The 22,977-nt window shown below is 37.5% G+C and overlaps 1 protein-coding gene across 2 annotated transcripts; it reads left to right on the top strand.

Annotated features, from left to right (window-relative positions):
- The first annotated feature begins 6,998 nt into the window (after positions 1–6,998).
- Positions 6,999–8,699, top strand: LOC107698832 (uncharacterized). Of its 2 annotated transcripts, none has more exons than XM_016499966.1 (2): positions 6,999–7,795; positions 8,101–8,699. In XM_016499966.1, the coding sequence occupies exons 1-2, from the start codon at positions 7,438–7,440 to the stop codon at positions 8,532–8,534; spliced, it is 792 nt and encodes a 263-aa protein (XP_016355452.1). In that variant the 5' UTR covers positions 6,999–7,437; the 3' UTR covers positions 8,535–8,699. The 2 variants fall into 2 exon arrangements, with proteins under 2 accessions (XP_016355452.1, XP_016355445.1); XM_016499959.1 differs by having other exon boundaries at positions 8,068–8,699.
- Positions 8,700–22,977: the final 14,278 nt, after the last annotated feature.

Genomic DNA, 22,977 nt, shown 5'->3' with positions numbered 1-22,977 from the left:
TTAAATATAAGTGTGTGTGTGTGTGTGTGTGAGAGAGAGAGAGAGAGAGAGAGAGAGAGAGAGAGAGAGAGACACCAACGGTGTCAGTGTTTGGAACCAACAGTGATATTAAATATATTCCCAATTATCAATGTGCCAAATGAGTTTTTTTTTCTTTCCCCACTGTTTAATGTTAGACGTGATAATCATTCTTGTCTGAAATGCGCGAAAATTAAACAAAGTCAAGATCTCCGCAGGTCGTACCGCTGTCACATGTTCGTGGGCGTCACACGGAGCGTGTAAACTGCGCATGCTCCTTGACCTTGCGATTAAACCACGCCTGCGTGATGTCGTCAGACCTGTGCCGAGGGGATTCAACAGGACTTTTATTTTGATCTGGTGATGTGACGCCATATTGCTGCGTCGCGTCGCTGCGTTTGCGTTTTAGCAGAAGAAAGGTTTGTGGTCTTAATCATTTAAAGTGTTTAACTTGATAACGCGTTCAGTATACGTTGTTGTTTTCACGAGTGTTGTTAAGTGAATTAATCATTATTAAATGCAACATTGTAATACTTTATCTAACATTAATGAAGGTTATTTTGTATCCACACGAGTGACAGAAAATAAAATTTCGCTCCCTATGTAGTGAATCAGATTATAACGAATTCATTCAGTGATGGGAGCATTTTTTTTAAACTTCTGCTCAAAACGAGAATAACAGACATGTGTAATGAACTTTTACAAACATTAAGATCTTTTTTTTGTAAAGTGTATTCTGTTAAATGCAACGTAGTAATAGTATTAATTGAAACTAAACAGTAAGAGCCTGTGTCATTTGTATTCTTTGATTAATTTGTTCAATTATTATTTGTTGTTAAAATGAGTGTTTTTGGCTAATCAGACCATTTAAGGCAATTAACCATCACTCTGACTGACTCTATTACCAGTGTACTGACTACTGAACAAGGGAGCTGATTGAGATTAGAGGTCGACCGATAGTGGATTTTGCCGATACCAATTAATTAACCGATAGTTTTAAAATTGATACTGAACAAAAACTAAAATAGTGCTTTATTAACAAAAACAGTGCTGAACCATGCTAGTAGTAGTAAAAAATAAATAAAAATAATAATAGTAAATGTTGAAATTAACACTCTAAAAAGGAACAATACTTACACAGCTGTCATTAATCTTAATGCTACAAATGGACTCTTATTTTAAAGTGGACACAAGTTTACTTCAAGAATGAACAATTTGGCATGGATGAGTTTGAAGTTCGGTGTTTAAAAAACGGAGCAAACGGAAAGAGAAAGCCCAACCTGTATTATAGCTCTATAAATGAAGCACACAGACTTTATTAGAGCCACAGAAAGACAAACGTTTTGCTGAAAATGCACAATACACAATTCATTATGTACATTAACAACGATTCGGGACCAATATAATGTAATTTAAAGGAAAACTATGTGAATGGCACTCTGGCGCGGCAGGATTTTCTGTCGGCTGCATTTAAATCCGCGTCTGAAGTTTCCCGCTCTTTTCAGCGTGCAGTATCACGTGTCTAAACAAATAGCACATGCTGTCAGTGATTTCAGCCACTAGAGGCCGCTCTCGCACTGTGTAATGACAGCAGACCCTTCTCGGCCGCTCCAGCAATGGACGCAACCCGGAAAACTATCGGCATGGATTTTTGTCGATATCCGATAGTTCCAGCAATCAACTATCGGTGCCGATTAATCGGCAAAACCGATACATCGGTCGACCTCTAATTGAGACGCACCCAGAGATTTTGTTTGCTTTTTTTTTCTTTCTGTTAATTATTCTCATCTTAAACAGCATCCAAACACACAGGAAAAACTGGTGAATCAACTGAGATCCACATGACACACTAATATAAAGATGGTGTTAATTAAAGAGGAGAGTGAAGACATGAAGAGTGAAGAAACATTCACAGTCAAACATGAAGATACTGAGGAACAAACAGAGATGACGTTTATTAAAGAGGAGAGTGAAGACATGAGGAGTGAAGAAGCATTCAGAGTCAAACATGAAGATACTGAGGAACAAACAGGTTGGTTTTCATTCTAAAAGCTGAACTATTTTGTCTTCAACATTTTCTTGATTAATTTGCCATTGGCAGGTGTTTTTGTACATATTCTGCCCTCCTGCAGCTTTCACTCCTTTCTTTTGTGAAAAGATTTCAGCTTCATTTATTTTTATTTTTTCTTCATGTGGTCTTATAATGTTAGTAAGATTTGTACATCTAACCTGTCATAATTGAGAAGAACCAATTGTTTCTCATGGGGACGCAAGTGATTTTCACCATTTACAGGGGGTTGTCGGTGATTTAGGGTGCTTTCACACCTGGCCTGTTGTGATTTTAATGCAGTTCAAATCCAGGATGTCGGTGTTTATCTCTCACCACCCATCTAAAAATCCCCGGCCGAATTACCTACTGTTTTTTGACAAACACCAAGGTCGTGTGGTAATTTAATTGCTGTACGAATCCACATTTCTGAGTTTACGAGAAGAAATCGATTCAAAATTCAATGTTTAAACCCTTTTTGAGCACTCCCGAACACCGTAAGGCAGCAGCAGGTATGCAATACAATTTTAAAATGTGTATTATAAACAGATGTATACATAACTATATCGCGTATAATTATATACAACTATAGTGCATCTATTTTCCTATTTTTAAACAGGAGATATAAATAATCAAATAATAAATATGATTATATATTATAAAATATGCTTGGAATAATAAGAATACATTTTGCATAATAAGGATTTTTAAAATACATTTTACACAATAATCAAAATACATTTGTAAATAAAATTCATTTTATTTACAGCAGACAATCATGCGTTCCCGGGTTCGTAGGATCACAGAACTCGCTTCTCCACTGTGAATAAATCGCCATCTGAATCCATGAGTTTTATCACTGAGCTGATAATGTACATTTATTTTTACAGACGTCCATATGAGGAACAATTACCGTCCGACTCCGGCTTTAAATCTCTAACTGTATGTAGGTGGTTGATATGACAACTGTCCGTCTTGACCAAGTGCAGGTAGGGGTAGCTGCAGCCTGGAGCAATGTGTGCGCCGAAAGAATAGGGCTGGGTAAAAATATTGATATCTCGATTTTAATCGATTCTCATTTTTATGAAACGATATTGATTCTTAAATTCCAAGAATCGATTAGTCTAGCCTGTTTTCAGTTAATGGACGGTACATTGAAGGGCACCTCCCATCCAATAAATCGCAATAAGCAGGGTTGGGAGGGTTACTTTTAAAAATGTATTCCATTACAGTTACAAATTACTTCATTAAAAAAGTATTCAGTAATGTAATCCAAGTACCACAGTATGAAAGTAATGTAATCTGATTACTTTTGGATTCCTTCAAGTCACATATGTAAATAAAATCAAAAAAGCAATACCAAAGTACTTTTAATTATGGCTTTAACATTAAAACTAATCAAAAAACTGTAGTAAAAACTATTTAAAACTATTACAAATCGTGTCTTATTTCACCATCTAGATATTACAGCCCATGTATATATTTATATAAAAGGCTATGCAGGTATCTAGTGGCTATACAGTTTAGTGTTAGTTTTATTTTTATTATTATTTTTTTATTTCTTTAACATGTACAAGGAAAAAACAAATATAGTTTATACAAAAACAAATTACACCATATACATATTAGTCTATTTTAAAATAAGCGTACATGTTGAAGTGTATGTGAAATACTGTGATCTTTCTTTATTTCATTGACTGATCTGGGGTGTGGGGACTCTCGTGTTAATTTTTACATTTTCCAGCACATTTTCCGCTAGAAAACTTACACTGCAGTCATGCACACCATGGAAGTTTAAATCACTAACAGTAAATTTTAGCTAACATGATTTCCATGCTAGTCGTACCTGCAAATGTTCAAGTTGGTTAAGTAGCCTACTTTTTTAAAGCAAGAGTCTTCATGCATAGCTTACGCTGTACAACTGTTATTTCCTTTATCCTCTTTGAAAACAAAATAACTGGGAAATTTCCAGACATGAAAACATTTTTCCCAGCAGGAAGCATCATAATTAATTTACTGTAGCAGCGTCTCATCATCCCGCGTTTGAGGAGAATAATTGTAGATGGGTGTTATTTGCGCACGCACCAGCAGGTGGCTCACGTGAGTCAACATGAGTGTCAACAGAACCATGCAGCGCTAAATATAGTGTTCTCTCAAAATGCTAATTTATTTTATTTTAAATGAAACAACTGTAATCCTGATAGTAGTCCGACTTTTTACAAAATGTAACTGTAATCTGAATACTTTGTTTTTTTGATGTAACTGTAACGAATTACAGTTACTACATTTTTGTATCCTGATTACGTAACGCCGTTACATGTATTCCGTTACTCCCCAACCCTGGCAATAAACATTGTGCTTCGGTTGCTAATGAGCTCTGCTCGCCCCGCCCCTCTCTTCTGTGGGGTGACAAACCGTGCTCTGAGAGACTGTTTACTATAGCCGCGAAACTTGCCAACTAGCACGTTATTAGGAATAGCGATTGCAAAGATAGATCGGGGGCACATTCACAAACAAAAGTATGCCACAGCCACCATTAAAATGTTTATATTTAAAAAAAATGTAATTAATACAAATATTATAATGTAATTGTAACTTTATTATTATAAAAACGTAATTTAGTGTAATTTAAGCAGTTTTATAACCATTGCGTTATGAAATAAATGAACTTTTCCATGACATTCTAATTTATTGAGATGCACCTGTACATGTCTAAACGTATTGATGTTTGTTGCTGTGTGCCATTCAGATGGCACATTAACTTGTATTGGTCTCTCTTTGCTTTAGATCTGATACCACTGAAAGAGAAGAGTCGACAACTGAATGAAATGGAAGATGAAGTTAATAAGAAACATCACAATTTCACTGGAGAAAATTTGTATAATTGCTCAAAGACTAAAAAGTCTTATTCACGAAAAAGAGCTCAAAAGACAGGAGCTGGAAGTCATTTCACCTGCCAACAATGTGGAAAGAGTTTCACTACAAAAGGTAACCTTGACATCCATATGAGAATTCACACGGGAGTAAAGCCTTGCATCTGCCAACATTGTGGAAAGAGTTTCACTACAAAAGGAAACCTTGACGCCCATATGAGAATTCACACTGGAGAAAAGCCTTACACTTGACTGCAAAGGATTTTCATCCAAGTATTAAAATTGTGCTTATATTTACAATTATGGCACTTTGTCCAAATACTATTGAGCCCCAGAAAATGGAGGTACTTTGCTTAAAATGGCTGTAACTACTAAATGGTAAATGTTATATTTTTGTGGAACCTCTTTAAAATAAAGCTAAAAGTCTGGACTTCAATCACATCTTGATTGTTTCATTTCAAATCCATTGTAGTGGTGTATAAAGGCAAAAGCCCAAAAACTCAGTCAGTGTCCAAATACTTCCGGACCTGACTGTGTGTATATTAGGGCTGCCCTCGACTAATGATTTTTCTAGTCGACTAGTAGTTGTTCATTAAAAGCATTAGTTGACTAATCGCACGTTTATTAATAAACTTGACGCCCATATGAGAATTCACACTGGAGAAAAGCCTTACACCTGCCAACAATGTGGAAAGAGTTTCACTACAAAAGGAAACCTTGACATCCATATAAGAATTCACACGGGAGAAAAGCCTTGCATCTGCCAACAATGTGATGGCTGTAACTACTAAATGGTAAATGTTATATTTTTGTGGAACCTCTTTAAAATAAAGCTAAAAGTCTGGACTTCAATCACATCTTGATTGTTTCATTTCAAATCCATTGTAGTGGTGTATAAAGGCAAAAGCCCAAAAACTCAGTCAGTGTCCAAATACTTCCGGACCTGACTGTGTGTATATTAGGGCTGCCCTCGACTAATGATTTTTCTAGTCGACTAGTAGTTGTTCATTAAAAGCATTAGTTGACTAATCGCACGTTTATTAATAAACATTTAAATCATTATAATGAGCCTTTAATTGCCTACATAGCCTAATGAACGCTCAAGTAAACGCATAAAGCTTGCCACAGCGCACCAACGGAAGTAATGATTCTGAATGTTTAAGTGAAAAACAGTAAGGAGAATGCATTAACACCTCAGCAGTGCCACAGACTGATCACCTCCATGCCACGCCATCCATATAAGAATTCACACGGGAGAAAAGCCTTGCATCTGCCAACAATGTGGAAAGAGTTTCACTACAAAAGGAAACCTTGACGCCCATATACGAATTCACACTGGAGAAAAGCCTTACACCTGCCAACAATGTGGAAAGAATTTCACTAAAAAAGGAAACCTTGATGCCCATATGAGAATTCACACTGGAGAGAAGCCTTTCACCTGCAAACAGTGTGGAAAGAGTTTCACTAAAAAAGGAAAACCTTGACCTCCATGCCATGCCGAATTGAGGCAGTAATTAAAGCAAAAGGAGCCCCTACCAAGTATTGAGTACATGTACAGTAAATGAACATACTTTCCAGAAGGCCAACAATTCTCTAAAAATGTTTTTTTTATTGGTCTTCCAATAAGTATTCTAATTTGTTGAGATTAGGGCCATTCGCACCGCTTTAGTTCCAGAACTAAATGTACAGTACTAAAGTACTGGGACGATTTTGCGTGAACTATTTCCCAGTACCATTTAAAGGGTTGCACTCGCACCGACAGTGTGTACTAAGTAGTGACGTAAGCCGTTCGACAGCAACGTCAATTGTGTGCGGCTTTCAACAACAGAAACAAAGAAGAACAACATTAACAAAAAGGAAACCTTGATGCCCATATGAGAATTCACACTGGAGAGAAGCCTTTCACCTGCAAACAGTGTGGAAAGAGTTTCACTAAAAAAGGAAAACCTTGACCCCCATATGAAAATTCACACTGGAAAGAAGCCTTAACACATTGGTCTCACACTCAATTCCTGGAGGGCCACAGTGCTGCACAGTTTAGCTCCAACCCTAATCAAACACACCTGATCCAGCTAATCAAGCTCTTCAGGATTACTAGAAACTTCCAAGCAGGTGTGAGTTGGAGGGGGCTTTCACACCTGCCTCATTTAGTTCGGTTGAATCGCACTAGAGTTCGTTATCCCCTTTGGTGCGGTTCGTTTGGGCAGGTGTGAATGCAGCAATCGCACTCGGGTGCGCACCAAAAGCGGACCAAACAAGCGTACCGGGACCTTGAAGAGGTGGTCTCGGTACACTTTCAAACGAACTCTGGAGCGGTTCGTTTGTGGTGAGAACATGATCCGACCTCGAACAGACCCAACTGCAAAAAGTACTGATCATTTTTGCGCTGTGCATTATGGGACGAGGAAGTGTTTGTTGACAGTTTGCACTTTAGCATGGCAGCTCGCGGACAAACTTGGAGTTGTGAGGAGATGCGGAGCCTCATAGAAATTTGGTCTGATGACCATATTAGGTCCCAACTTTCGAAAACTCACAAGAACAGTGCGATCTTCTCATTGTTTAGCAAACAGCTCAGGGACAGGGGGTTTGATAGATCTGTGGAACAGTGCCAGGTTAAGGCAAAGAAGCTCCGCCAGCAGTACATCCAAGTGCGGGATGCACTTAATAAAACGGGCAGCTCGGGTAAGGAGAAAGACAAGTTCCCCTGGTATGATGACCTCGATAATGTACTTGGGACAAAACCGGACGTTGATCCGGTGGATGTTGTTGAGTCCCATGAAAGTTCAACATCGTCCGCTTCCAATGATGCTAGCTAGCACAGTTGACCAAGCTACCGCATCTGACACCGATGTTGACGGTGAGTTTATTTCGTTTTTGCACTTACCAATACAAGCACTTATTTCAGAAGTTATGGTGTAACTTTAGGCATAGATTATACTTTGCCATGCCAAATATGACTGCAAGTTAGGTTACTTAACATTAACCAGAAGCAGTTATATTTATTTTTGTGATATTCTCTTTCACACACACACACTGCATTGTTTACATTGCAATATGCATTGAAATATATTTTTATCTGCATTAAAATTACATAAGTAACATAAAGAAATTGTGTTTTTCAATAAACAGTGGGAGATTCAAGCAACATATGTTCTGATGCAGATGTCACAAACACCGTTGCTGATGCAGGAGTGTCTGATGATCCAAGTACACAGAGCAGTGTCAATGAAGAAGGCATCATAGGAGGGAGACTGCCCATTCCTGGAGCCAAAGCTCGAAAAAGAAAGATAACGTCTTGCAAAGCTGATGTTGACATCCAGGCATATATGATGGACAACAGAATGATGCTGACAGAATTGCATAGAGCTGAACAGAGCCAGGTGGCTCAAGAGGCTGCCTGTTTTGAGAGAATATTGAAGGCACAACAGGAGGCTGAGGAGAGAAGATTCCAGGTGATGCAGGCACAGCAACAGGCCACTAACCAGATGTTTCTGCAACTAATGGGCACTCTAGCAAGTGCACTGAATCCTGGTCAGCCTCCACCTCATTCCTGTGCCAGCCTGGACAACGACACCCCCACCAACATCAATCCCTAGTGCTAGGTCCTTGTCCCACCTGTTTCAGCCAACCCAGCCTACTGCCCTGCTGCCAATGAATCATCCACATCACCACCGGCAATCAGAATCTCCATCCACCCAAGATGAACATCCTAGCACTTCATCCATTATACATGACATTAATAGTACACACTACTACAACATGTAGTTTTTTTTTTGTTTTTTTTTTTTGCAATCTAGGAAAGGCTTTGTTTGTGTAGGCCTTAAATGTGCACAGTCATTTTGTTTTTTGAATTATGGAAGAAATTAATGTTTTCTGTTTAGTGTTCTGAAGAATATACTTCAGCAGAAATGACTACTTTGTTTCAGTCCAATGAGGTAAAAGAGTGCCTGCACTGCCACGCTCATACAATGACGATAGGGAGAAAACGTGGGCATCGTGTATCTTGCCTGGTCGCCCAACATTAATATCCCAAAATCTCATCCTATGGTCCAACACATCTTGCAGAATGATGTTGTAATAACAACAGATGAGTTGTCAGGTGGAGCTCTGATCTTAATATGGGTTCCATCTATTGCACCTGCCACCTGAGGGAATCTCCATTTGTCTCGAAAACCCTGTATTATCTGCTTGAACTCTGCTGCGGAGGGATGCTTGATATACAAAGGCTTCATTACCACATTTATGGCAGTCACAACCTCCTGGGTGATAGTGCAACATGTTGATAACCCAACACCAAACAGTTGTGAGATAGACCTGTACTCCAGGTTTGTGGCTAACCTCCCAACACAAATTGCAACTCGAGCCTCTACAGGCACTGCCTGTCTATATTTAGTGTTTTCTCGGGTCAGCCAGGGCTGGAGAATGTCACAAAGTAGTCTGAAGTGGCCTCTTCGCATTCGGAAGTTTTTCAGCCAGTCATCGTCTGTCCAGGTGGCGTTGATGTGGGGCCACCAACTATCTGATATAGGTTTGCAGCTGCTGAAGAGTTTGTGGTCATCTTTTTTCGTTTAGTGATGCACCAAATGTTCTCTTTAGGTGAAAGATCTGGACTGCAGGCAGGTCAATTCAGCACCCATGTAATAACTGCAGTATGTGGTTTTGCATTGTCCTGCTCAAATACACAAGGCCTTCCCTGAAATAGACGTCGTCTGGAGGGGAGCATAAAACCTTGCTCTAAAACCTTTATAAACCTTTCAGCATTCATAGTGCCTTCCAAAACATGCAAGCTGCCCATACTGTATGCACTTATGCACCCCCATACCATCAGAGATGCTGGCTTTTGAACTGAACGCTGATAACACGCTGGAAGGTCTCCCTCCTCTTTAGCCCGGAGGACACTGCGTTCATGATTTCCAACAAGAATGTCAAATTTGGACTCGTCTGACCATAGAACACGTTTCCACTTTGAAACAGTCCATTTTAAATGAGCCTTGGCCCACAGGACACGACGGCGCTTCTGGACCATGTTCACATATGGCTTCCTTTTTGCATGATAGAGCTTTAGTTGGCATCTGCAGATGGCACGGCGGATTGTGTTTACCGACAGTGGTTTCTGGAAGTATTCCTGGGCCCATTTAGTAATGTCAATGACAGAATCATGCCGATGAGTGATGCAGTGTCGCCTGAGGCCCGAAGACCACGGGCATCCAACAAAGGTCTTCAGCCTTGTCCCTTACGCACAGAGGTTTCTCCAGTTTCTCTGAATCTTTTGATGTTATGCACAGTAGATAATGAGATTTGCAAAGCCTTTGCAATTTGATGTTGAGGAACGTTGTTTTTAAAGTATTCCACAATAGCTAATCATGTTACAGACCTGATGTTAACTTAATTAGTTTCTAGATGTACTCCCAGCTGAATCTTTTCAAAATTTCTTGCTTTTTCAGCCCTTTGTTGCCCCTGTGCCAACTTTTTTGAGGCCTGTAGCAGGCATCAAATTTGAAATGAGCTCATTTAGTGGATAAAAGTGTAAAATTTCTCCGTTTAAACATTTATGTTCTCTATGTTCTATTGTGAATAAAATATTGGCGCATGTGATTTGAAAGTCTTTTAGTTTTCATTTTATTCTAATTTAAAAAAAACATTTCCAAAATTCGGGTTGTAATAATTCATAATATTTTGACAGCCCAAAGGGCTGCAGTCCACATTTCCAAGTGCAACATTGTCGTTGTCCATACGGGACATTAAAGAACCATTAATGGAAAAAAGTGTGTTGGTACAGGTGCACTGGAGTGTATTGGGAATATACTAAAGTAATAAACCTTCTGATCAAGTTCATGAATTTCTTTCACCATTTCAAATCCTTGACTATATGTTGTTTACATATCTTTACTTTTGTAACTACTTTATATATTTGACCATGGACCACAAAACCAGTCATATGGGTCCATTTTTTGAAATTGAGATTTATACATAATCAGAATAAACAAGCTTTCCATTGATGTATGGCTTGTTAGGATAGGACAATATTTGGCCGAGATACAACTATTTGAAAATTCATGGATTCTGCATTTCATGGAACATGATCTTTATTTAATATACTAATGATTTTTGGCATAAAAGAAAAATCGATAATTTTGACCCATTTTTGGCTATTGCAAATATACCCGTGCTACTTAAGGCTGTTTTTTGGTCCAGGGTCACATATGTATGTAAAGCTTCTTTGCAACCATGCAAAATTGTGAAAAGCACTATTTGAAGTGTGGTTAAATTATTGAAAAGGTCAAGTTCATAACTATACAAAGTACTGCATCATTATAAATTATTATTATAATTATTTGCAACTCAAAACATTTCTATCTATACTATTTTTATACTCAAGTAGAACTCAAATACGGTGTATTGTATTGTACATTTAATAATAACAGGTCAACAGAGGATTCAACTAAAATAAATTACTGAAGTATTACTTCAATATTTAATAAATTAAATTGTTTTATTTGCAAATCCCCCATTATTACATTTGTGCTGTAGGCAAAAGTTGTGTTTGGAAACTCTGCCCTTACAGCACCTGTTAGAAACATACTGGATGTTTCAATTCATACCTCACATTTTCTTTGGTTTGCCCAAAACGAAAGTCTCATCTTAAAAAAATAATTTCATCATTCTCAGATTTGAAATACATGGTGAGACTTGTGTCTTTAGCTTTCTAGACTCTAAAAATGTGCCAAATCTGCAACACAGATTCCCAATAGTGTGCACTCTAGTGAGTTCAGACGTTTAGCAAAAGTACAGCAAAATTGATTATTGGTGAATTTCAGAGCTCATGAAAGTATACGCTGAGGAGAGACTGACTTATCAAGCCCCCTTCACTGAACATACTGTGTAGCCTATATTTAGGCTGATGTTAAAATCCGATTATTAAAATACTTAAAGACACTTTTAAGGGGCGAAGGAACAAACAAGTATCAATACACAGAATGTGATATTGTCTCTTGTGCCATAGTCTTAGGCGAGAACTCATACAGCAGCCTTGTTACATACATTATATGGCTTTCATACAGCTACAGGATCATAAGATGAGTTCCTTCATTCATCTCTTATTGACACTAGTTGTTGGGCTGAGTGAGCATGGACATGTCATTGGGGTTATGAAGTGGAATCCTCTTTCAAAGGTTTCTTCTGGTTAGTTTATATGGGTATGTATTTGTGAAAATCTCTTTTAACTAGTTTCAAACATGTTGTAGATGGAATTAAGAACCTAGCCAGTATACTTTCTTAAAGATAAATATATATTTCATCCTTCCCCAAATGCATTTATAAAAATGTAAGAATTTTACAAATGAATTTGTAGTGCACTAAGTTTGTGCTAGATGAAAGCATGAAATAACTACAATTTAGAATGTATTTTCAGTTAGTATACGTCAATCTATTTTTAGTATACTTATCATGAAATATATTTTTAATACAATTATGCATATTTATTTTTCACTAGGGTAGTTTGACACCCCTGCAACTGTAAGTAACAAACCGCATCATTTATGAGCTCGTCTCAGTCTCTCTGTACAAATCCATCTGTTACTGATTCTGAAGTCCAATTCAGAGTTTGTTCCTCACATTTCTGTTGTGTGTCTTAATGTGAAGAAGATCCCACACGTGTGCTGCTACGTGAGTTCAGGAGAAGAAACACTCATCCTACCCTAGTGAAAAAAAAATGCTAAGTATTCTTGCAGCCAGACTAATTGTCAGTATACTTTAAGTGTGTTAATGATTAGTTAACTTGAAGTGTGCTATTTTGGAACAACTCATTTTGTACTAAGTATATTTTAATTGTAATTAAATTGTAGTAAAGCATAACTTTAAGTATACTTAGTGCACTTTAAGTATATGCCTGTGTAAGATAATTGCATGCTTGATTAGTGATATTAAAGTGTACTTCTTTGTATTACAAGTACATTACAAATTAATTAAGAGTGTCTTCAAAACACACAAGCAAATATTCCATAAATATATTATTTTTGTGTAAAAATATGCTAATTTGTCCCCAATGCTGAATGCACTTGTTGTCAGGGTCATTACAATAAATAACATGTAACTTCAATAACAGACAGATACACATAATGAACAACTCAAACAGTATTTATTAAAACCTCACATGGTTTTAGCATTGCAAAACAGAACCAAATGCACCATGTTTTTAAATAAAAAGAATGCTGAAAAAAAAAAACATTAAAAAGTTAAAGGGGTCATATGATGCTGCTAAAAAGAGTCCTCTTTATAAAACATACAAACTATAAAAATGTAGCCTAATCCTCATTAAGACAGTATGCATTACATTATGAAGACATTGTGGAACTTCATCCTCAGAGCTGGTGCGTTGATCTTGTGTGTCTAGGGCCCTGCTCTGAGAAAGGGAATTCTTCAGTTTTTGTAACATCTGGTCTCTGGCTGCCTCTTTGATCTTGGTTTGCTTTGCCTGAAAAAAATGTAGGGGGGTAATAAATACAAAAAATTGTTAACATCTTCACAATGTCACATTCATGCTGATATACTGAAATTTGATGTTTTTTTTTTTTCTGATTAGAAAATATTTTGGCAGCAGTCACAATGAATCTTTGTCTGGCCAAAGCTTTATTTGATCATTTATTGTAATATCTGAGATTATTGCTTTGCTAGAGATGGCAGCATGACACACTTTATTTATATGATTAGAACAATGTGAATAAAAATGCTGCATGTCTTTCATGAAACTCATAACTTCATATTCTTTGGCTTTTTATGAAATGGCCTTCCAATGGGAAAAAAAAAACTGTATTTTTTGAATACTGTAATTTTTTCCTTTACTTGTACAAGTCTTACTTGTGGAATTTCTGCATGAGAGAGGTCTCTATAGCTTTGACTATAAATGAAACATATATAGTGTTTATCGCTCCATAATGCATACAATACCCCAATTTGAGTACAAATAGAGAAAAACAAAGTACCGTATTGGCCCGAATATAAGAACACTTTTATAGAGCAGTCTAGTCTATATATTGTTTGTTGGCTCTATTTTAGGTATTTCCATCTAGTTTTGGCCAGATTACCCATTTTAAATAAGGTATAGACCCACTAAATCGGATGAGTTACTTAATCAGTGGGTCCTGATCGGATCCGGTTCGGATCCGTTTTTTTATCAACGGGTCCGGATCGGATCCGGGCCGGATGCACCGCTTTATTAGCGGATCCGGTCCGGATCCGTAATCCTTATCTGTTCCGGATCCGTTGCGCTGTGCAAGTGGACTCCGATACGGACCCGTTTTGCAGATCCATTCCGGAGCTTGTGGTGACTCCAGGGCGGATCCGCTCCGGAGTCATTTTGCTATCTGGGTCTGATGGCAAGTGTATAGGACATTTTTCCTCAATGGATGTGTAGATAGGCTCATATTTAATATTACATGCATGGAATCAATTTTACATTTAGCATATCTTCTGGCAAATTAAGAAATTACTATCACTTTGAGATCAAATTGATAATATTACATAAAGACCTATCAATATCCACTCACCAGCCTGGCTTTTTTGGCCTCCACCTCGTTGTTGGTGTCCAACATTTTCTTTTTGACGTGAACACCCCTGCTTTCATCCTTGTTCCATATGTCCTTTCCCAAAAGAAGTCAGTTTTTCTTCATGACGAGGTCTTTGAACGAATCTGATATAACAAGTGTAAAAAAGTTTAGCCTACTCCTGCTACCAAAAAAAAAGTGACACAATAGTGCAATAAAACACTTGAAAGTGTATACAAGAAATAAACAACAGACAGACCTCCAAACAGCAGGACTTTGGCAGGCACCGTCTTCTCTGGTTCTTTACGTGTAGGCCAGCTAGAAGGATTGATGTACTCTCCACTTTTAATGACTTATTAAATAAGTAATAAATTGCAAATTGGAACGGCATTGTGTCTTCGTAATTTTACCGGCATTTTAAATTACGCATTGTATTTTGTGTTTCGGGTTAAAGGGTTTACAATGGATAACGGATAATGTACTGGAAAATTACTAGAAGCCTACCTTTTCCATTTTTCTCGATATATTTCTTACAGTGTACTAACTGATCAACAATCACAGGTACAACAAGGTGTATCATAAATGAACAATTATTAAATTATTATTATTATTATCAAATTGAACAATTGCAAATAGCAATAATTTAATTCACGTGATGTGTGTACTGCTAGGCATCTTTGGTTTCCTCTTTTTGTGAAATTTAGATGGAAAATGTGTGCCTTTTATTGTTCAAGTCACTTATCAAAAGTTGCTAAAAGTAGCCAAATAAAATTTAAAAATAGCTAAATTTGTTGCTAGGTGCTTTTGGAAGAAAAAGTTGCTAGGGTAGTCTGAAAAGTTGCTAAATTTAGCAACAAAATTGCTAAATTGGCAATACTGCGGGAGCATCAAGCGAAGTGAGTACCATCTGCTGCTCTGATTGGCTGAATGCAACACTAAGACACGATTGGTCACATACCTTGGCGCCGATTTTCTCAAAATCAAAGCTGTAGAATCCAGTAGAGAATACTCTGAAATCATCATGGCATCAAATCGACAGTATAATACATTTTTTAATTCCGATGGGACTCAACCAGATACACCAAGAACCTCAAAATACAGAAAACTTCAACAGAAACAGGTAAACAAAAATCATAATTTTTTTCTATTGCAGTATTATCAATCTTAATTATTCTCATACCGTCCTGAGACCCAGAATTTTTTTTTTATTATTTTTTCCTTGTCATTAATGTTACATTGTTTACAGCATTAAAAAAAACAAATGTAAAAAAAAGACCACTTAAAAAAAAATAATAATAATAATTATATATATATATATATATATTAATATGTTAAGTTTACTGAACTGGACACCAGGAATTTTTTATTTTTTTATTTGTTTTGATCACCTATCAATTTGTATGTTTGAAGTTTTTTTTGTTTTTTTAAGAAAACCTTGTATAACAATGGTTATTATCCATGTTGTGAAATATATAATGGAATTAAAGAGAGATTTAAATGATAATTACAAAATATTGTTATATTTCTACAAGAGTGCTTCATTTAATCTTTAAATTAATTCAGTCATTTTTAAATACCAAGGAGAAGTTTTTTGTCATGGTAAAACCTTCAAACATTTGGTATCTTTGAAAGTACCCAAATGTGCTCTTTATAGGACATCCTCTTGTCCTGTAAAACTGTTACATGTGTGGTGTCAGAGAAATTCACTAAAATATAATGTCTACACAGTGGACAAAAGTCTATTCCTGGGTCCCAGCAGGATATTTTTATTTAATATTTTTTAACTTTTGTGTACAAAAATACACTTTTGCCTAGACAAAAGATGCATGGATTTAAAATGTTTACTCTAGCTCACTGTACTTCAACAATGTTAAACAGGACACATCACAAGTACTGAAGTATTAGATAGCAGTTACTTTAAGTTATTTAATTTTGTTTGTACTGTATCATCAGAAACAGACTAAATTGTTATACAAGAGATTTCTTTATAGATCTCCAATTTCCCAAACAACTACTTACAGAAGAAAAGTTTACAAAAAGGTACGTAAATGTGAAAAACAATGTTATTGTATAATAAAAAAAAAAATTATGATAACCGAAATGTTCAACCAGACGTTTGTGTTTGGATGGGCCTCGCACAGCTCCTATGTCCCAGACTGTATTGGTGGGCTGTTTATTTATTGATATTTTGATTTCATTACATTCAGCCTGTATGCTGCTGTTTTGTTTTGCATTTGTTTTGTGAAGCTGCACTTACCTTTGGTGTACATTTGTTTCAGATTCCTCTTTCAAATCCTACTGAAGAGAAAAGCGAACTTGAAAGCACAAAAGAAAGTGAACAAGAGGAGAGGACAGAGAGATGATGTAAATGCAAATGAGGAAGGAGAGGGAGACAATGGAAGTGGAAATGAGGAAGGTGAGGAAGATGATGGAGATGGACAAGAGGACAGAGAAGAAGATAATGGAAGTGGAAATGAGGAAGGTGAGGAAGATGATGGAGATGGACAAGAGGACAGAGAAGAAGATAATGGAAGTGGAAATGAGGAAGATGAGGAAGATGATGGAGATGGACAAGAGGACAGAGAAGAAGATAATGGAAGTGGAAATGAGGAAGGTGAGGAAGATAATGGAAATGGACAAGAGGTATACATAGAAGGTGATGGAAGTGGAAATGAGGAAGAAGAGGGAAATGAGCAAGAGGACAGAGAGATAGATGGTGAAAGTGAACAAGAAGACCTTGAAGAAGATGGAAGTGAACAAGAGGAGAGAGAGGAAGAGGATGGAAGTAGACAAGGACAGAGATCAGGAAAAGAGAGGAGCCAAGGAAATGAAGATTCAAACCAAAGGAAGGTGCGTAGATATCTATACACATGGTGTTAATTTATGTTGACTGTGTAAGCCACCTGTCTTAAATGGACAACACTGTTAGTGATATTTCCGCTTATGTTTTATATTTTTGTAGAAGTTCATGTGATCAGCCTTGTCTTTTTTCACAGAAACAACATGAAGATGATCCTGTATACCCTGGTGCCCCTCTCACAAAGGGACAGAGTCTGCTTTTACTCATGTCGTATGTACTGCGCCACAATTTGACAGAAGTAGCTCTTCAGGATCTTCTTACTATGTTCAATTAACATTTCCCTGGCTTGGTACCAGCAACTTCATATCTTTTCCATAAAGCATATGGACAATTTGGCCAGTATGTGCCACATTTTTATTGTATCAACTGTGAAAGCTACTTGGGAGCTACTGAGACAGCACCACAAAACTGTACTTCTTGTAAAGTTGAATTTGATGCAGAGAAAAACCTAAGTCTATCTATCTTAGTCTATCAGCCCAAATAATTGATATTTTGGAAAAACCGGAGATTTCTTTGAATAAAAGGGAATCAATCATGCTTATGGGTTGGTAACAGCAAGCCAAATATGATAACATTGTTAACTGCTTTTGTGTCACAGCTCAAGGAACTAGAACAGACTGGAAACAAATGGAGGGACTCTGAAAATGTAGAGCATACAAGCAAGGTTTATTCACTCCTCTGCTCTTCTGATTCAATTGCCCGGCCCCTCCTGAGAAACACGAAGCAGTTCAATGGAAAATATGGGTGTGACTTTTGCCTCCACTACGGTGGTGGCCCATATATTTGGGAAACACCAGAACCACCTTTAAGGACAGAGACAGATAATTTCCGGCATGCTATGCTGGCAACACCTGCTCAACCAGTAATGGGTGTAAAAGGACCATCACCTTTGATGGAACTTGAGAGATTTAACATGATCAAAGGATTCGTTCCAGAGTACCAGCACAGTGTTTGCCTTGGTGTTACTAAACAGATAACATCTCTGTTGCTGGACAGTAAGCACCATAATGAAGACTGGTACTTGGGCTCAAAGATCAGTGACATAGACCAGGGACTCATGGCCATTAACCCACTTCTGGAAGTCACAAGGGCCCCAAGATCAGTGAAAGACCGAAAATTTCCCTGGCTTGGTACCAGCAACTTCATATCTTTTCCATAAAGCATATGGACAATTTGGCCAGTATGTGCCACATTTTTATTGTATCAACTGTGAAAGCTACTTGGGAGCTACTGAGACAGCACCACAAAACTGTACTTCTTGTAAAGTTGAATTTGATGCAGAGAAAAACCTAAGTCTATCTATCTTAGTCTATCAGCCCAAATAATTGATATTTTGGAAAAACCGGAGATTTCTTTGAATAAAAGGGAATCAATCCCAGGGCATTGTTTCTGATATTCAGTGTGGGGCTGAATATCAAAACATCAAGCAGAGTGAACAAATGGGGCCTGATGACATATCAATCTTGTGGAATTGTGATGGAATTCCTGTTTTTAAAAGTAATAATGTTCAGATATGGCCAATCCAGTGTCAAATCATTGAGCTGTCACCAAATGATCGTGAAAGGAACATATGCATACCATGCTTATGGGTTGGTAACAGCAAGCCAAATATGATAACATTGTTAACTGCTTTTGTGTCACAGCTCAAGAAACTAGAACAGACTGTAATCAAATGGAGGGACTCTGAAAACGTAGAGCATACAAGCAAAGTTCATTCACTCCTCTGCTCTTCTGATTCAATTGCCCGGCCCCTCCTGAGAAACACGAAGCAGTTCAATGGAAAATATGGGTGTGACTTTTGCCTCCACTACGGTGGTGGCCCATATATTTGGGAAACACCAGAACCACCTTTAAGGACAGAGACAGATAATTTCCGGCATGCTATGCTGGCAACACCTGCTCAACCAGTAATGGGTGTAAAAGGACCATCACCTTTGATGGAACTTGAGAGATTTAACATGATCAAAGGATTCGTTCCAGAGTACCAGCACAGTGTTTGCCTTGGTGTTACTAAACAGATAACATCTCTGTGGCTGGACAGTAAGCACCATAATGAAGACTGGTACTTGGGCTCAAAGATCAATGACATAGACCAGGGACTCATGGCCATTAATCCACCTTTGGAAGACACAAGGGCCCCAAGATCAGTGAAAGACCGAAAATTCTGGAAAGCATCTGAATGGAGGTCTTTTTTGTTGTTTTATGCTTTGCCTGTTTTGAGTGGTATTTTGAAAAAGAAGTTATGGAATCATCTTTTTTTATTAGTTTTTTCAATGCACACTCTTCTTCATGATGCCATCAAAGCAAACCATGTGGATATGGCAGAACAAGCTCTTCGAAAGTTTGTGCGTAACTTTGAGAAACTGTATGGTGCTACTAATGTTTCTTTCAATGTGCATTTGTTAATGCACTTAGCAGCAAGTGTGTGCAACTGGGGACCACTGTGGGCAACATCCACATTTCCATTCGAATCATTTAATGGAACATTGCTTAAGTTTTGCAACGGAACAACGCATGTGCTAGATCAAGTAGTTAAGAGATTCCTTAGGTGGAGGGCTCTCTCAGCAAAAGCAGGGACTACAATGGCAAATGCTAATGAAAACATACGAAAATTATTTGACAAACTCCAAAGTAGATCTGGCTTAACACAGAAGTCAAAGAAGTTTCAAGATAATGTCAGAGGTTTTGGTTGCCCGAAGAAAGGTACCACATCTGTGCTGCAGAGGATGGCTATTGAAGACTTTACTGGTGACACAGTTAATTCGGGTTTATTTTATGACCGTTTCACTTGTAGTGGAGTTCTTTAACATTCCTGCAATAACACGTCTCTTAAAAAGAGAAACAATTCAGTTGTACAGTTAAGTGACGGAACATTCTGTGAAATTATGACTCTGGTGGATTTTACGTGTGAGGATGGGGCATCTTCTGCATCCACCAATAACAGATTCTGTGTTTTAGTTAAAGAGCTTGCCAAGAGTGGAGGAAAGTTGTATAGAGATGTTCAGTTAAATATCAAGCGTAGCGTTAGTTCTGGCAGGTCACGTTAGTCAAGCTCGCATCAGCTGACCTTCAGCTGATCCCCATCTACCTATGGGAATACGACACCTATCTAAGCATTCATATATAAGGTCCCTCAGTATTATCAGCAGTTTTCGCATTGATCAATAGCTAATTACCCTCCTCCATCCCCAACTCCTCCTCTGTCAGTCGGGATTCAGCCTTCTGATTCTCCTTGAATCAGACTAATTCTAAAATGTGTACATAAAATGATTGAACTTTAACAATATCTGCTATACATTTATGTTAGTTCTGGTCTGTTTACCCTGGGAGGTTGCATGGAGGCGCAGGGAGTTCTTGCCCAGAACGGAACCATACCGCCAATCCAAACTGTATGCTAATTGTCAATCATCTTTGACGATAGTGGTCCTGACAGAAATATCCTCAACATTTATATATGAAGTGTATCACACCGATAATGTGTTTGCTGTCCCTCCTCAATCACTCAAACGCAAATGTGTAATGATTAGCTCTAAGGACAAACTGTATGTCATTCCACTTCCAAACAACATTGAACGAGACTAAAACTGACTCCTGGGGAACTTCTGCAGCTTTACAGATATCAATGCCAATTGTTGCTTTTCAGCTTTATTTCTCCCTAAAATGTATAATGATATGTTACAATTTTTGGAACACTGATTATGATATAATGTGTTAAAGCAGTGTGAGTGAAATTCAATTGTTGGCCATGCAATATAGACAGTGTTTACTTGGCTGTACTTGTGACATCACAATCCAGTAGCTGAACTTCCTGTCCAGTAGAACACATTTTCTTGTGTTTGTATAGTGTGCTGTTGGTATAAAATTAGTCATGTATTGATGTTTATACATTGGACCTCTCTGTGACATTGTATAAATGTATTAAAATACTTAAATCACAATTACAAGAGTAGCTTTTTGTGCAATAAACTTGATTTAAAAATGTTTTAAATGGGCTTTCAACGCATTTATCATATGTTTTATTACTTTCTGAAAGCAGTAATGAAGTGAATTGCAAGCATGAAGAAGTACACTTAAAAATTACTCCAAAATTTAACTTAAAGTATACTACAACTTCAGGTTATTTAATAATGTACGTTGAAAGTATAGTTTCAATGCATTGTTACAATGGTCATTTTCAGCACATAGTTAAAAAATAATACTAAAATATATTTACATAAAGTGCAAATAAATACACTTTTAAAAAATAAACAAAACTTTCAATTCAAGTATATTTTTGTAAAATATATTTTTAGAAAATACACTAAATTACAATTATTTTAAAGTGTGTTAAAAGTTGTATTGTAAAAACAGGTAAAAGCATGTTGGTAGTACACTTGTTATATATTTAAAGTTAGTACAATTTTTTGTTAGTATATTTGCAATGTACTATTGATACAGGAAATATATTACAAATACAATAAAGTATACTTTTTTTCACTAGGGTAGATCAACTTCTGATGATACATTTACAAATGAGGGTGATTGAAGATGTAAAACTCAAACAGATGTTTTCTTTAGTGTGCTACTAGGTCTTTGATATTTAAAAAAATGTTTTATTATGATGCAGTTCATTATGAAGTTACTGGTCAATGACTGTTATTCACTTACCAAAGATTTTTAAACGAAGAACAAAGATAAACAGCATGCAGTAACTCAACCAAGCTGTGCTGTGTGGGGGGGGGGTGTGTTTGCGGAACGATGTATGTTATAATACATCGTGTACACTCACTAAACAAGTGAGAGTGGAGAGATTCGTCCTCGCGCGAGCCTATCGCAAGACATCTGGTAGGGGGGGCACCTGGGGGGGCCAGCCAAATTTCAGGGGGGGCCGGTGCCACCCCTGGCCACCACGTAGACACGCCCCTGGACTTCAGGAGGCTGTTCTTACAGGTGAAGACAAAGCACTCAGATCACCAGCTTAAACACAGTGTGCAAAGTATGTGAGCAGTTCAAGGTAGGGGGGGCACCTGGGCTGGCCAGCCAAATTTCAGGGGGGGCCGGTGCCACCCCTGGCCACCACGTAGACACGCCCCTGGACTTCAGGAGGCTGTTCTTACAGGTGAAGACAAAGCACTCAGATCACCAGCTTAAACACAGTGTGCAAAGTATGTGAGCAGTTCAACTATAGCACTCGTTATCAGAGAGATCAGGGAAAGTCCAGATACATTCACACTTAATTCACATAATGATTAGCATGAACAATGACGCCAATTAAAGAAATGAGACAGAAACACCAAGAGCTTAACAGACAAAAAAAAGAGTGATTTTACAGTTGTATTCACACACCAAAAGCAAAAGAGAGACATTTAGAATTTAAACATTTATCTTTCTGCTGACTTTTTTAGGATAGGTCTTTTGCAGTAATTATATTGAAATGACAGCAATAAATAATAAATGTCCAGTGATAAATAAATTTGACCAGGAGGATTTTGAGTGAATTAACAAATTTATTGATGTGCCTGTGTCAGAAAGTAAACATATGATAGTATGTACAGTGGCGTGAAAAGGTTTTTGCCCCCTCATCCCAGACAGCAACATAGTGTTGGCCCAGATCCGGCCCACATCTGGCCCATGTGAAATCCATGCGGGCCAGATGTG

Source organism: Sinocyclocheilus anshuiensis, unplaced genomic scaffold, assembly GCF_001515605.1.
Source record: "Sinocyclocheilus anshuiensis isolate Anshui unplaced genomic scaffold, SAMN03320099.WGS_v1.1 scaffold1447, whole genome shotgun sequence".
NCBI lineage: Eukaryota > Metazoa > Chordata > Actinopteri > Cypriniformes > Cyprinidae > Sinocyclocheilus > Sinocyclocheilus anshuiensis.
This window is presented reverse-complemented; position numbering and strand designations above follow the sequence as displayed.

What these genes read in the sequence shown, in the direction of transcription:
- LOC107698832 (XM_016499959.1), top strand. Translation starts at nt 7,438, where the DNA reads ATGACCATATTAGGTCCCAACTTTCGAAAACTCACAAGAACAGTGCGA. An exon ending in ATCTGACACCGATGTTGACG is followed by an intron (nt 7,796 to 8,067) that starts GTGAGTTTATTT and finishes TTCAATAAACAG; the next exon opens with TGGGAGATTCAAGCAACATA.